General features: G+C 42.1%; 1 protein-coding gene across 1 annotated transcript in view; it reads left to right on the top strand.

The window, feature by feature from the left end:
• The window catches only part of necab2 (N-terminal EF-hand calcium binding protein 2), a 179,971-nt gene that overhangs the window by 122,972 nt on the left and 44,219 nt on the right, over nt 1-12,780 (top strand). The window contains exons 6-7 of the mRNA XM_061676991.1: nt 7,813-7,949; nt 10,507-10,631. Coding sequence (XP_061532975.1) covers nt 7,813-7,949; nt 10,507-10,631 — 262 coding nt within the window. The remainder of the gene's footprint in view (nt 1-7,812; nt 7,950-10,506; nt 10,632-12,780) is intronic.

A 12,780-nucleotide genomic window follows, 5' to 3' on the forward strand; every position in this document is an offset into this window, starting at 1 on the left:
CCTAACATGACACAAGACATGATAACTCCAGTAATTAATGGGATGATAACTTCATCAATCGTAAGGATTTTTACCTTTAAACTCTCTCTATTACATAAATTGTATCAGCATGAGTGTGTTTGTGCTCAGGTGGTGTTGTATGCCATTAAGTGAGTAAATGTGTCGACGGATGATAGTAAGGAAATAAATACGTGCACACACGACCTCTATGCCCTTGCTGGCTCGGTCAATTCTCCTACCAGATTAAATTTACCCGACCTCGTCACGTTACGGTCAGTTTGTAATAAGCAATGTGAAAGGTTGTGTCAGTGATGGCCATATCGAAGCTGGGTGTGCAAGACTTCAAATGTGTGTTTTCAATGACGCTATTGAGCCTCTGAGATGTGATGAGATGTGGAGTGGTCCTTCACCATTCACAACACATAAAACACATAACGAGACTGACATTCGACATTCTCTACTCTGAACTCCATACGAACGTGTGCAGGACGACACACATACTGTACACACAGAGATGCTAATAATAGTATGTACACACTGGCGACCAGTTCAGGATGGCGACCAGTTCAGGGTGTACCCCTCCTCTCGCCCGAAGGTAGCTGGGATAGGCTCCAGTATGCCCGCAACCCTAGTGAGAATAAGCAGTACAGAAAATGGATGGATGGATCTATTGTCGGGGAGTGTCAACACTATCGTACTTTTTATACCCTCGTTTGCAATGCCGTGAGAGTCTACTTCCGTTTTTGCCTCAAATACCGAACTGGCTGGCGTCCCCTTGGCAAAGAATGCATCCAAGATGAGATATGGAGACGTGAGCCGGTGTGTTAAAGTTAGAGTGAGGACTGAATGGGACAAGTGATTTGAAGCACTCAATTTTTCCATTGATCTTCATGGGGAATGTGAGGTTACTTGCCAACAGACAAGAGGCAGCAGTTTCTAACGGCTATTAGAAAACTGCAGTTGTTTGTTCACGCTCAGCATTTAACTGCAGCAGCCAATATGAGTGACATGCTGCACGCTGTGATCGTGAGATTACAATTTTAGCATCCCAGTGCCCTCATACTGCTCAGTGGAGACTTCAATCATGTTCCTGTCTCTTATCTACTAACTATTTCACACAACATGTAGGCTGTGCAAGAAGAAATAAAACTCTGGACCTCCTCAATGCTATTGTGAGGGGAGCATACATCTCTTTTCGGGGAATCTACAACATGCCACCGACTGGTTTTATGTTTTTAAAGAAGTATATTTTTATTTAAAAAAATATATATATTATTACTATTGTTATTGTTATTAGTTTATTATTGGTTTCTGTTTTATGTTTGATCTTTATATATAGCACTTTCTTTCAACTGTGGTGTTTTTTTTAAAGAGCTCTATGAATAAACTTTAATTGAGTTGAGAGTTGAATAGTAAAATGCAACAATGGACAGTGTAGTGCAAGTAGGGGTGAGCATGTCTGCCTCACAGTCAAGAGGCTATGGCAGGGGTGTCAAACTCATTTTCACCAAGGGCCATATTGGCATTATCGATGCAGGCGAATGGCCAGTAAGAAGACACTAAATGTAATATACTAATATACTCCTCAACATATTGTTAAATGACTGTATTCATTATTACTTATTGCCCAGGTATTATAACATGAATCCTAAGAAACCCATGTTGCTCATCAATCAACCGTCAAACTATTTAAGTAAATCAAGAAAAATATCTCCAAACCCAAGTTATGACATTACATTTTTTCAAATGTTTGTTATTACGCTTGGCAATTTTCCACTACTTAGAACATTGGTAACAGAGTTAGCATTATAGAAATACAAATCGGCCTTGTATACAGTACAAAGGGAACACCACTTGCTCATGAGAAATGTGTGAATCGTGAATACTGTAAATATTTGTCTGCATGAATACAGCAGCAGAAAAATTTGTTTTCCAATCTTGGTTGTAAAAGCCTTCTGTCTGTGTCAATTTTCCCCTTCCTCGACATTTTGGGAGCATTTGTAGACGTTTCTCAAGTCACTTATAAAACCGCTGCTTTACACTGATTGCGGCTACACGACCACCGAGTGGTAAGATCCCAACACTTGGCAGTAATTTGTTAGGCAACGATGTATTATGGGCAATGGAGTTGATGGTGAATACACGTGTAAACTGCTCAATTTACTTATTTTAAGACCTTTCAAGCCCCTGTGGGCCACATAAAATGACACGCTGGGCCACATTTGGTCCGTGGGCCATAAGTTTGACACGTGGGCTATGGTCTCGAATATCGGCTCAGGCCCTCCTGTGTGTAATTTGATTGTTCTCCCAATTGTTGGTTGTCTATGGGTAGTCCAGCTTCCTCCCACATTCCAAAAACATTCATGGTAGCTTAATGGAGGGCTCTAAATTTCCCATTGGTGTGAATGTGAGTGTAAATATTTTGTTTATATGTGCCTTGCAAGTGCGTGGCGACCAGATGAGGGTGTACCCCACCTCTGTTGCCCTGTGTGTCCGCGCATATTGCACATACCAGAAACTGACACTGTGAGAGCATCCTTCCTCCAGTCCAGTTAAATGTAGTGGAGGTGCTGGTGAGCCACCTCCAGTCCCTCGTGCCTTTGTGATGCAGAAATATTTTTTTTAACAAAGGTTTGTAAGTCTCTCCATTTGTGCTTCAGCTCTGTGGCGGTATGTGTACACCCCACCACAGAAGCGACATCCTGGGCAATTTTGGCTGGTATAGTGGCCTTTTGGTGAGAGTCAGCCTTCAGCGCTCTCTGACCAAACACAACTGCATGGTGCCTTTTTACACATTGCACCAGCACAGCCACCTCTTCATCCTTGAAATTCAGCTTCCTTTTAGACATTTTTACTTTCATATTCCTTCGACAAATTTGAGAGCTTTTATACTTGAATGTGACTATACTTTGGCCATTAGCAAAGTATTATAACATTCTTCGTCAGTTTAATTCATTCTCGTGTGGGTGGTGGGATATTAATTTGATTTCAGTAATCTAGAGCAGGGTAGGCGCATCTTTCTTTATTGAAGGGCTTCTACACATGCCTTCATCCGTAAGCACAATGCTCTGATTAAATTACTCTTATTCTTTTTTTTTTTCATACAAAATAAAATAAATAAAAAAACATGGTGTCCTTCAAAGTAAAAGGCCTTTTTTAATTTAAAGGGCACTTTATATTTTTCAAGGATTTCGATGGCATTCACAAGTCGGAGGAAAACATCTTAACTGATATTCCAGACAGCCTCCATTGTCAATGAAACGCGCATTGGGTGTGTCACATGTCTGGATCGGAGAATCTGTCTTAACCTTCAATGAGATTCATAACCTTGCCCCTCAATACTTGGCCGACCTCCTCCACATCGCCACTCTAGCCCGCACCCTCAGATCCTCCTCCTCCTTCCACCGGAAGTCAGCTAGGAAAAGCTTCACCTCCCCGCAACCATGAACACGATAAGCAGTACAGAAAATGGATGGATGGATGGACGGCGGGACGGATGGTATAGAATACACTTAAATATTGGTTATGCACTAAAGCTACTATAATATAAACATGAGATAGTAGTTACCATGTTCAATAGGACAAACACAGGACTATAAGTACTTTATACTCAACTCAACAATACATTGCTGGCATAGATTGTTGAACAAACTGCCAACTCAATTTTATTTCTAGAGCACTTTAACAACAACCACTGCTGTAACCAAGTGCTGTGCATAAAACATGAAAGGGAATAATAATAATAATAATAATACAATAATAAATAACGAAATAAAATATTTGTTCCCACTTCTTGCACGTTGTGTGAAGCTATTACAATAGAATAGTTAGAAGAAGCAATGTCCAAACATATGATCTACCGGTAGCAATATATTGTCTGCAGTTTTAAGTTGTGACAACAATGAATGAAAAGTATTTTTTGGGTGTTGGGGAGTGAGGGGTATGGTTCTTTGAGAGTCACATCTGATATCTATGTTTTTCATGGATAGATGCATAACACCACAACAAAATTAAAATAATGCAACAAAAATGTTTTAGGTCTGTTTCATGTGCTGGAAAAGCTGATCTCTGTAAACAAACAGAAAAATCCATCCATCCATTTTCTGAGCCGCCTATCCTCACAAGGGTTGCGGGAGTGCTGGAGCCTATCCCAGCTATCTTCGGGCAGGAGGCGGGGTACACCCTGAACTGGTTGCCAGCCAATCGCAGGGCACACATAAAGAAACAACCATTCGCACACACATTCACACCTACAGGCAATTTAGAGTCTCCAATTAACCTACCATGCATGTTTTTGGGATGTGGGAGGAAACCGTAGTGCCGGAGAAAACCCAAGCAGGCACGAGGAGAACATGCAAACTCCACACAGGCAGGGCCGGGGATTGAACCCCGGTCCTCAGAACTGTGAGGCAGACGCTCTAACCAGCCGGAAAACAGAAAAATGTTCAAACAAAAATAAAGATTCTTATAAGATCCGCAAGCTCTATAAATGGATGGCAGTCCATACGGAGGATAAATCAGTACTGTCATTTGATGATTAACTCCATTGAGTGGATCTGTAATGCAATCATTATTCCTCAGGAAAACAAGCCAATGTTTACTTTAAGATTTTCTTGTCCAGACGGTATCCCTTTTTTCTAGCTGAGTCCCAGCATGACGGTCATCAGTGAGTCAGCAGTGGACTGAAGCCTAATGGCTAATTTATTTTTGCTGTATTTGTTTTTAAATTATTATTTATTGGTGAATGCTGTTGAGAACATCTCTGAAGGAAGTGACAGGACTTTTGCATGATTGCATGTTTGTAGGTTTCTTTTTGTTTGAGTGCATGTTCAATGATGGTGGACCTCTGTGTGTAACTTTTCATGAATGCCATCGACTGAGATAATGGAGGTCAATGCGGCCTGTGTGAACGTGTGTCTCCTGGGAGTGTTTGTCTTTGATTAGAGAGCAGCAGAGAACGGCTGACTACACTGGAACCTTAATTGTCTCCCTGAATCACTACACTGTGACTTCTGACAGTAAAGCTGACATGACTGGTTGACTCTGCTCTCCAGAGTGCAAATGCAGTCAATTATGACGTTGACATGAGTGTTTCCAACAGGCTTTTCAAAGTGTCTGTGTGTGAACAGGTTTTTTTTTTTTTTTCCAATCCTGCTTATTTAATGCATTGACATTCAAATATAATCAAACAACCCATTTTTATTTGAGGCAACATTAGAGTTATGGTTACGCTCAGAGATCTGCTTTACACTGTAAAACTATATGAATCTTCTCCTCTCTGTTACATGTTGTTTCATTAAATACCTGACTTCCAATGATTGTAGATAACCCTGAATCAATTCATGACTACCTTTAAAAGGAGATGTTTACAAAAACATCAGATATTCAAATACGACTATTGTAGGATTCTTTTCAAAAGGTGAGTTTGGTACAACCAAACTTGTATCCAAATGCATACTGTAGATGTACTGTATATGCATTTTCAAAGATATACAAATATACCTGTAAGTGGGAACCCACAGATTTCTTTTTTCTTTTTTTGTAATAACCCACAGTACCGAAATCATCAATATTCAGAGTTCATTCATATTCATAAGCAGGTTTAAATACTGCCCGTAGGGCTGTTAATGAGTTACAGTATGTGTGGACAAAAAAAACACTGATCCATTGACAGGCGGGTGACTGGTTAGCACATCTGCCTCACAGTTCTGAGGACTAGGGTTCAAATCCCGGTCCTGCCTGTGTGGAGTTTGCATGTTCTTCCCGTGCCTGCATGGGTTTTCTCCGGGTACTCCGGTTTTCTCCCACATCCCAAAAACATGCGTGGTAGGTTGATTGAAGACTTTAAATTGCCCGTAGGTGTGAATGTGAGTGAGAATAGTTGTTTGTTTATATGTACCCTGCTATTGGCTGGCGACCAGTTCAGGGTCTACCCAGTCTCTCGCCCCCGAGTCAGCTGGTGACAAGAGAGTGAGGTGCCTCACGATCTGGTGTGGAAAATCTAAAAATTTGCTCCATAGTCTTGACGAAAAAAGCCCACGAATGGCACGCGCCGGAATTGCGGCTCCATTCAGCAGTAGCCCACACCTCCGCACGACCAGTCAGGTGGGAAATGACGAAAGCGATTTTTGCCCGCTCGGTGGGGAAGGCAGCTGCCTGCAGCTCAAAGTGGAGTTCGCACTGAGTGATGAACGGCTTAATGTTCCCAGAATCTCCAGAGAACCTCTCCGGTCGAGAGAGCTGTGGCCAGACAGCAGCGGAGGTGGCAGGTGGCTGCATGGTGACTGCTTCACATGGAAATGTTGGTACCGTGGCGGTATCGGTGTTGTGCCAACTGGTTCCTTCTCTTGAATCATTTTCATAAGAAGTTCAAACTGCGAGGCCACCTGTCTCATCATATTGTCCTGATGCCTTGACAGCCCCTCTAGATGAAGGTGGAGGGCAGCAAGCTGCTCATCCTGCTTTAAGAGGCGTTGACCCTGCACTTGAAGGGCTTTGCGCACCGGGTCGGAGTCTGCTGGGTCCATGTTATGGCCAGTTCGTTCTGTCATGAACGGAACAGAGGATAGGACCCAAAAATGCACGACTCCAAAACAAATGGACAGTTTCCAAAAAGAGAGGTTTAATATACGGGCATAAGTCAGTACACAGGCAGGCAATCCAAAAAAAAGGCAACAGTATCCAAAAACATGAGGCAAAAAGGTGAGGTTGATAATCGGAACAGGGTCAAGTCTTACTGTGAGTCTGCAACGTGGAAACAAGGAATGCTGGAACGCGGCGACAAGAGAGAATGAGACACGAGGTTAAATACAAGGGGTAATTAGGGTGAACGAGGCACATGGTGGTGAAGATGCAGGAGCATGTGTGTGTGAAACAGGGGGAAGACAAAAACCGGAACACACACCCATGACACTCCACACAGTCGGGGCCGGGGATTAAACCCCGGTCCTCAGAACTGTGAAGCAGACACTCTAAACCAGTCCACACCGTGCCGCTGCGAAGAAGCTAATAAATAAATAAATTAATTAATTTACTAAACATTCGCAAGACTCAAGATTCAGTATTACAAGGACGTGATATCTGAAAATACACATTGATTTTTTTTAGTGTGAAGCAAAATTTGTAGGACTGTAAGAAACTGAACAGTAATGCATTGCATGCAGCACTGACAACAATGCTAAGACAATATGAGACAACCTCGATAGACTACTAAAGCGATCTTTGAACAATATCATTGCATTAAATTCTTCTTATTAAAGATCTGTGTAACCTTAAGATGAATGGGAAGCTGTTAGTTTTGGTTCCAATTATTCAATATTTGATGTGAAAGTGTTGAGTAAAAGTAACGACTGATGATATTGCATCCTATTTTTGTCCTTTTCTATGAATACAGTAGAATCTGAAACAAACCACCCCATTTTATACGTCCCCAGGCCAAATGATAAGGTTCAGCCGATAATTTTAAGTTTATGGGGGTTTTGTTTGGATTGACACAGTCGCTAAGGTCAAAATTGAAGCAGTGAATCTGACATGCAGAGAGCGCACAAGGGATTTATTGTATACAATTATAAGGCTCCGGAGGTTTGTTTTTGTTATGTTTGCCTCCCTGCATTTTGCTGACCACCATGAGACGACGTGCAACCATAAAGTGGATCCAAGAGAGGATTTCAGGAAAATGTGTGCTTCAAAGTCTTCTCAAAGGGAGCAACTTGAAGGTCATAATGACAGAAAATAAATATGATCGTGAAAAACTGTGCTTTCAAACAAAATAAATGTATCTTGTCTTATATAATTGTACCATTCTCTGAACAGGTTTATGAGAGAGGAACAAACGTGGAGCAATTTGTGACCCGTTTCCTACTGAAGGAATCAGCCAATCAGATCCAGTCTCTTTTGAATTCTGTGGAGAGTGCTGTGGACGCCATTGATGAACAGCACAGCCAGTCAGGGTGAGCCTGTGGTAGAGTTGTGTGTTTGCACAAACGTGCATATGTGTCAGTGAATGTTGTTCAAAAGCTATGTTTTAAACAATGATAATAGCTTGTATATGAGGAGTATCAGAAACGTTCCAGGACTGGTATCACAAAAGGTATATTTCAAACCCAAAGTACAAACTATGGGGTTTTCCACTCCAAAGTGTGCCAGCTGATAAACCAGCAGGTCTACAAAGATTTCCTGCTTTGTTCAGTGCGCCAGAAGAACCAAGAATTGTGGAAGGACAACTTGTGGCTGTTTCAACATGGCAACACTCTTGCTTGTCATCCCCTGAACATCTGACAGTTCCTGGCCAATAAGGAACATCGCAGTACTGCAGCAACCTCTCTACTCACCCAATGTGGCTCTGTGTGATTTTTTTTTTCCTCTTTGCCAAGCTCAAGGGGGTCTTCAAGGGTACTCATTTTGAAGATGTGGATGACATCAAAATGGTCACGATGACGGAGCTGCGGAGGATCCTGGAGCAATTCTTCCAGGAGTGCATTACGATGTCGCAGAGAAGGCTGGGAAAGTGCGTTTAGACTCCAGAGTGATTACTTCAAAGCGGAATATGATAAGTGGCAGTGGCGGGCGGTATATTTCGGACTTGGACCAGCACCCCAAGCCAGGCTTAATGCTACTGTGGTTCTGATGCCAAATCTCTACACTACAGTATAGCATTTTACAATCATTATTTATCTACACTGAACAAAAACTTGGATTTGCTCCCATTTTTCGTGAGCTGGACTCCAAGATCTGAAACTTTTTCTACATATACAAAAGTCCATTTCCCTCAAATATTCAAATATACACGAAAAATGGGAGCAAAAACAAAAGTGTTGCATTTATATTTTTGTTGAGTATAATAACATGACAAAAACCTCAAAAGGTAAATAAAATACTCACCAGAGATTCCAATTACAACCCCAATACAATGATTTGCAAATAATGTTCAACCTATACTTAATTGAATACACTACAAAGACAAGATATTAATGTTCAAACTGATAAACTTTATTGTTTTTAGCAAATAATCACTAACTTAGAATTTTATGGCTGCAACACGTTCCAAAAAAGCTGGGACAGGTGGCAAAAAAGACTGTGTGACTTTCTGTGGTCCGGATTCTCTGGGCCCGAGCTCACCTAAGATGGACTGATGCAAAGTGGAAAAGTGTTCTGTGGTCCGACAAGTCCACATTTCAAATTGTTTTTAGAAATTGTAGACGTCGTGTCCTCCGGGCCAAAGAGGAAAAGATCCATCCGGACTTTTATGGACGCAAAGATCAAAAGCCAGGATCTGTGATGGTGTGGGGCTGTGTTAGTGCCAATGGCATGGGTAACTTACACATCTGTGACGGCACCATTAACGCTGAAAGGTTTGGAGAAACATATGCAGCCATCCAAGCAACGTCTCTTTCATGGACGCCCCTGCTTATTTCAGGAAGACAATGCCAAACCACATTCTGCACGTGTTACAACAACGTGGCTTCGTAGTAAAAGAGTGCGGGTACTAGACTGGCCCGCCTGCAGTCCAGACCTGTCTCCCATTGAAAATGTGTGGCGCATTATGAAGCATAAAACACGACAACGGAAACCCCGGACTGTTGATGCAAGCAAGAATGGGAAAGAATTCCACCTACAAAGCTTCAACAATCAGTGTCCTCAGTTCCCAAACATGTATTGAATGTTGTTCAAAGAAAAGGTGATGTAACACAGTGGGAAACATGGCCCTGTCCCAGCTTTTATGGAACGTGTTGCAGCCATAAAATTCTAAGTTAATGATTATTTGCTAAGAAACAATAAAGTTTATCAGTTTGAACATTAACTATCTTGTCTTTGTAGTATATTCAATTAAATATAGGTTGAACATTATTTGCAAATCACTGTATTCTGTTTTTATTTATGTTTAACACTACATCCCAACTTCATTGGAATTGGGGTTGTATATATATATATAGACAAACTCCATCCTCTTTTGCTAGCTGTGTTGTGCCGAATCGAGCCAGCTACGTTGTTGAAGTTGAGAATAAATTCTTTACCGGATTGAAACAAGCCAGCGAGCTACAAGTAATGTCCAACTTATTGTCACAATGTCCAGTTTTTCTTGAAAAGCCCTCCTTGAAAATGAATTTTTAACCATCATGTCTGTCATCTATTCAACCACCAGCTTCACGTAATGTAGGGAAACTCCACTCAAGTAGCTCTAAACATCAGAGAACGGAAAAATGCTAACGTGACCGTGAGCCTTTTTGTTGGCTCTGTTTATTGAATCTGAAATCTGATTGGTTCAAAAAAAAAAAAAAAAAAAGAACCAGCCTTTTTTTTTTTATTGTGTCTATTCGCCATCGGCCAGCAGTCCTGATTCTCAAGGCCCTGGGAAGACTATATTCATATGGCAACACATATAAGCTGAAATCTGATTGTATGTTGTGTGTCTTTTTGTTTTTTGTCTGCATGGAAATGGGCATCAAACATTGAAAAAAGTCTAGCCTTGATGAATCATTTTCAGTTATGTATTCCGTCCCATTTCAGTCACATTCCAGCTAAGACGAGTCCCCGGATGTCAGAGAGGCGCCATGACAACGTTGTTCCGGATTATCCCCCTAACAACAGAATCAGTGCCATGGAGGCTGTCAGGACCATCAACACTGCCTCAGGTGCCACACACACCCACTCACCCACACACACACACACACACACACACACACACACACAGACAGAGATTTCACGACCTCCTTCTATTTTATAGTTGGACCCATCCATCATGTGCTTGTATGATTACTTTCCAACCCAGAATCATTAGGCAGGGGATGCTCAGCTGACACTCAGCAGTTTATCATCCACTTAACCCATATGCACACATGATTTTGTGCCATGGGCCATGTCAGAGGATATTCCATCATTATCAAGATTAGGAGGAGCCGTAACTCTAACATTTTCTTAGTTATATAAGTATATATTGTAGGCTCGGTTTCCGTGAATTTTTACTGTGTGATAAAACATGAAATACCCAAACCATCCATCCATTTTCCATACCGCTCATCCCCACTAGGTTCAAAGGGCATGCTGGAGCCTATCCTAGCAGACTCTGGGTGAGAAGCGGGGTACACCCTGAACTGGTCGCCAGCTAATCGCAGGGCACATATAAACAAACAACCATTCACACTCACATTCACACCTATGGGCAATTTAGAGTCTTCACTTAACCTACCATGCATCTTTTTGGGATGTGGGAGGAAACCGGAGTACCCAGAGAAAACCCACGCAGGCACGGGGGAATATGCAAACTCCAGGCCGGATTTGAACCCGGGTCCTCAGAAATGTGAGGCATATGTGCGAGCCAGTCACCCACCATTACCACCTGCATGCAAAATAAATAGGAACAATAAAAAGACCCACATCTACCTCTTAATTTGTTGCTTTTAAAAAAGCCTCTGACTAACAGGGCCATCTGTCGAGGCTGAGCCTCTGTGGCACTCATAGTGGCAGCATTCTGCCCACGTCTGCTTGTCTACTTGACTGAGGATGATTTATTGTGGTAGAGACAATTATTTGAGTAAATCTGCTTGGTTAGCTTCAGTAAATCTATGTATGAGGTGAGGGTGGGGATGTGAGTAGGTTTCATGACATTATGATGTTATTTCCTCTAAAACTGGACACATTCGGTTGACTGGTGTAGTTGTTAAACAGACAGTTGTTTAATTTCCTTCCAAGCCTATCCCAGCTGACTCTGGGCGAGAGGCGGGATATACCCTGAACTGGTCGCCAGCCAATCGCAGGGCACATATAAACGAACAACCATTCACACTCACATTCACACCTATGGGCAATTTAGAGTTTCCAATTAACCTACCATGCATGTTTTTGGAATGTGGGAGGAAACCGGAGTACCCAGAGAAAACCCACACAGGTACGGGGGGAATATGCACACCAGGCCGGATTTGAACCCGGGTCCTCAGAACTGTGCGGCAGATGTGCTAACCAGTCGCCCACCGTGCCGCCAGTAAGTAATCAGTATGACAAAAATCTAACTTCTCCGTTTTAATAAAAAAAAGTGGTCTTTCCACAGCGCTTGTGCATGGAAACCTTGATGAAACCCTGTTCTTGAGCAGTTACTGAGCATGTACCCTGCCTCTCGCCCAAAGATAGCTGGGATAGGCTCCAGCACGCCCGCGACCCTAGTGAGGACAAGCGGTACGGAAAATAAATGAATGGTTTGGGTGTCTCGCATTCGACTTTACCTTACACAATGTCAGTGACTAGTTTATTTATAACATTACAACAGAAGGATTATCTATTTATTACCCTATACCCCCAAGTATGACAGTATAGCTCCTGAGGTTATCGATAACCCTGTCCCTGGGGGAAAATGAGACATTTTATTTGATGTTGTCTTTTCTTTAAATTACCCACTCCTGGAAATGTGTTTGGCCCTTGACCGTCACAGTGGCACAAGGGTGTTCATAGCGGCAGTATGACCGTGAGATGAGCCAGACCATTGACAATGACATAGAGGTCCAGTTTTACAACACTAAAATGCTGCCACAGGGAATTAACTTATAGCTACTCCTAAATACTGTATAGCGTCATAACTCAGCAGTCATTGACTGAAATGCATGGGTGTAGACACTGCATTGACATGTCAAACTTTGGGAATCTCCCTGAATAGTAGGCATGTTGTCAAACACATTAACACTAAATGAAGCGATAAAGAAAGAAAAAAATGTCATAGTGGTAAGTGGGAATGTGTGTCTGTTACTTAAGAAAAGAAGTAATGTCAGTTGGTCCCAGTCCCATCGAGCATCC

The sequence above is a fragment of the Phycodurus eques genome, chromosome 5 (assembly GCF_024500275.1).
Source record: "Phycodurus eques isolate BA_2022a chromosome 5, UOR_Pequ_1.1, whole genome shotgun sequence".
Classification (NCBI taxonomy): domain Eukaryota; kingdom Metazoa; phylum Chordata; class Actinopteri; order Syngnathiformes; family Syngnathidae; genus Phycodurus; species Phycodurus eques.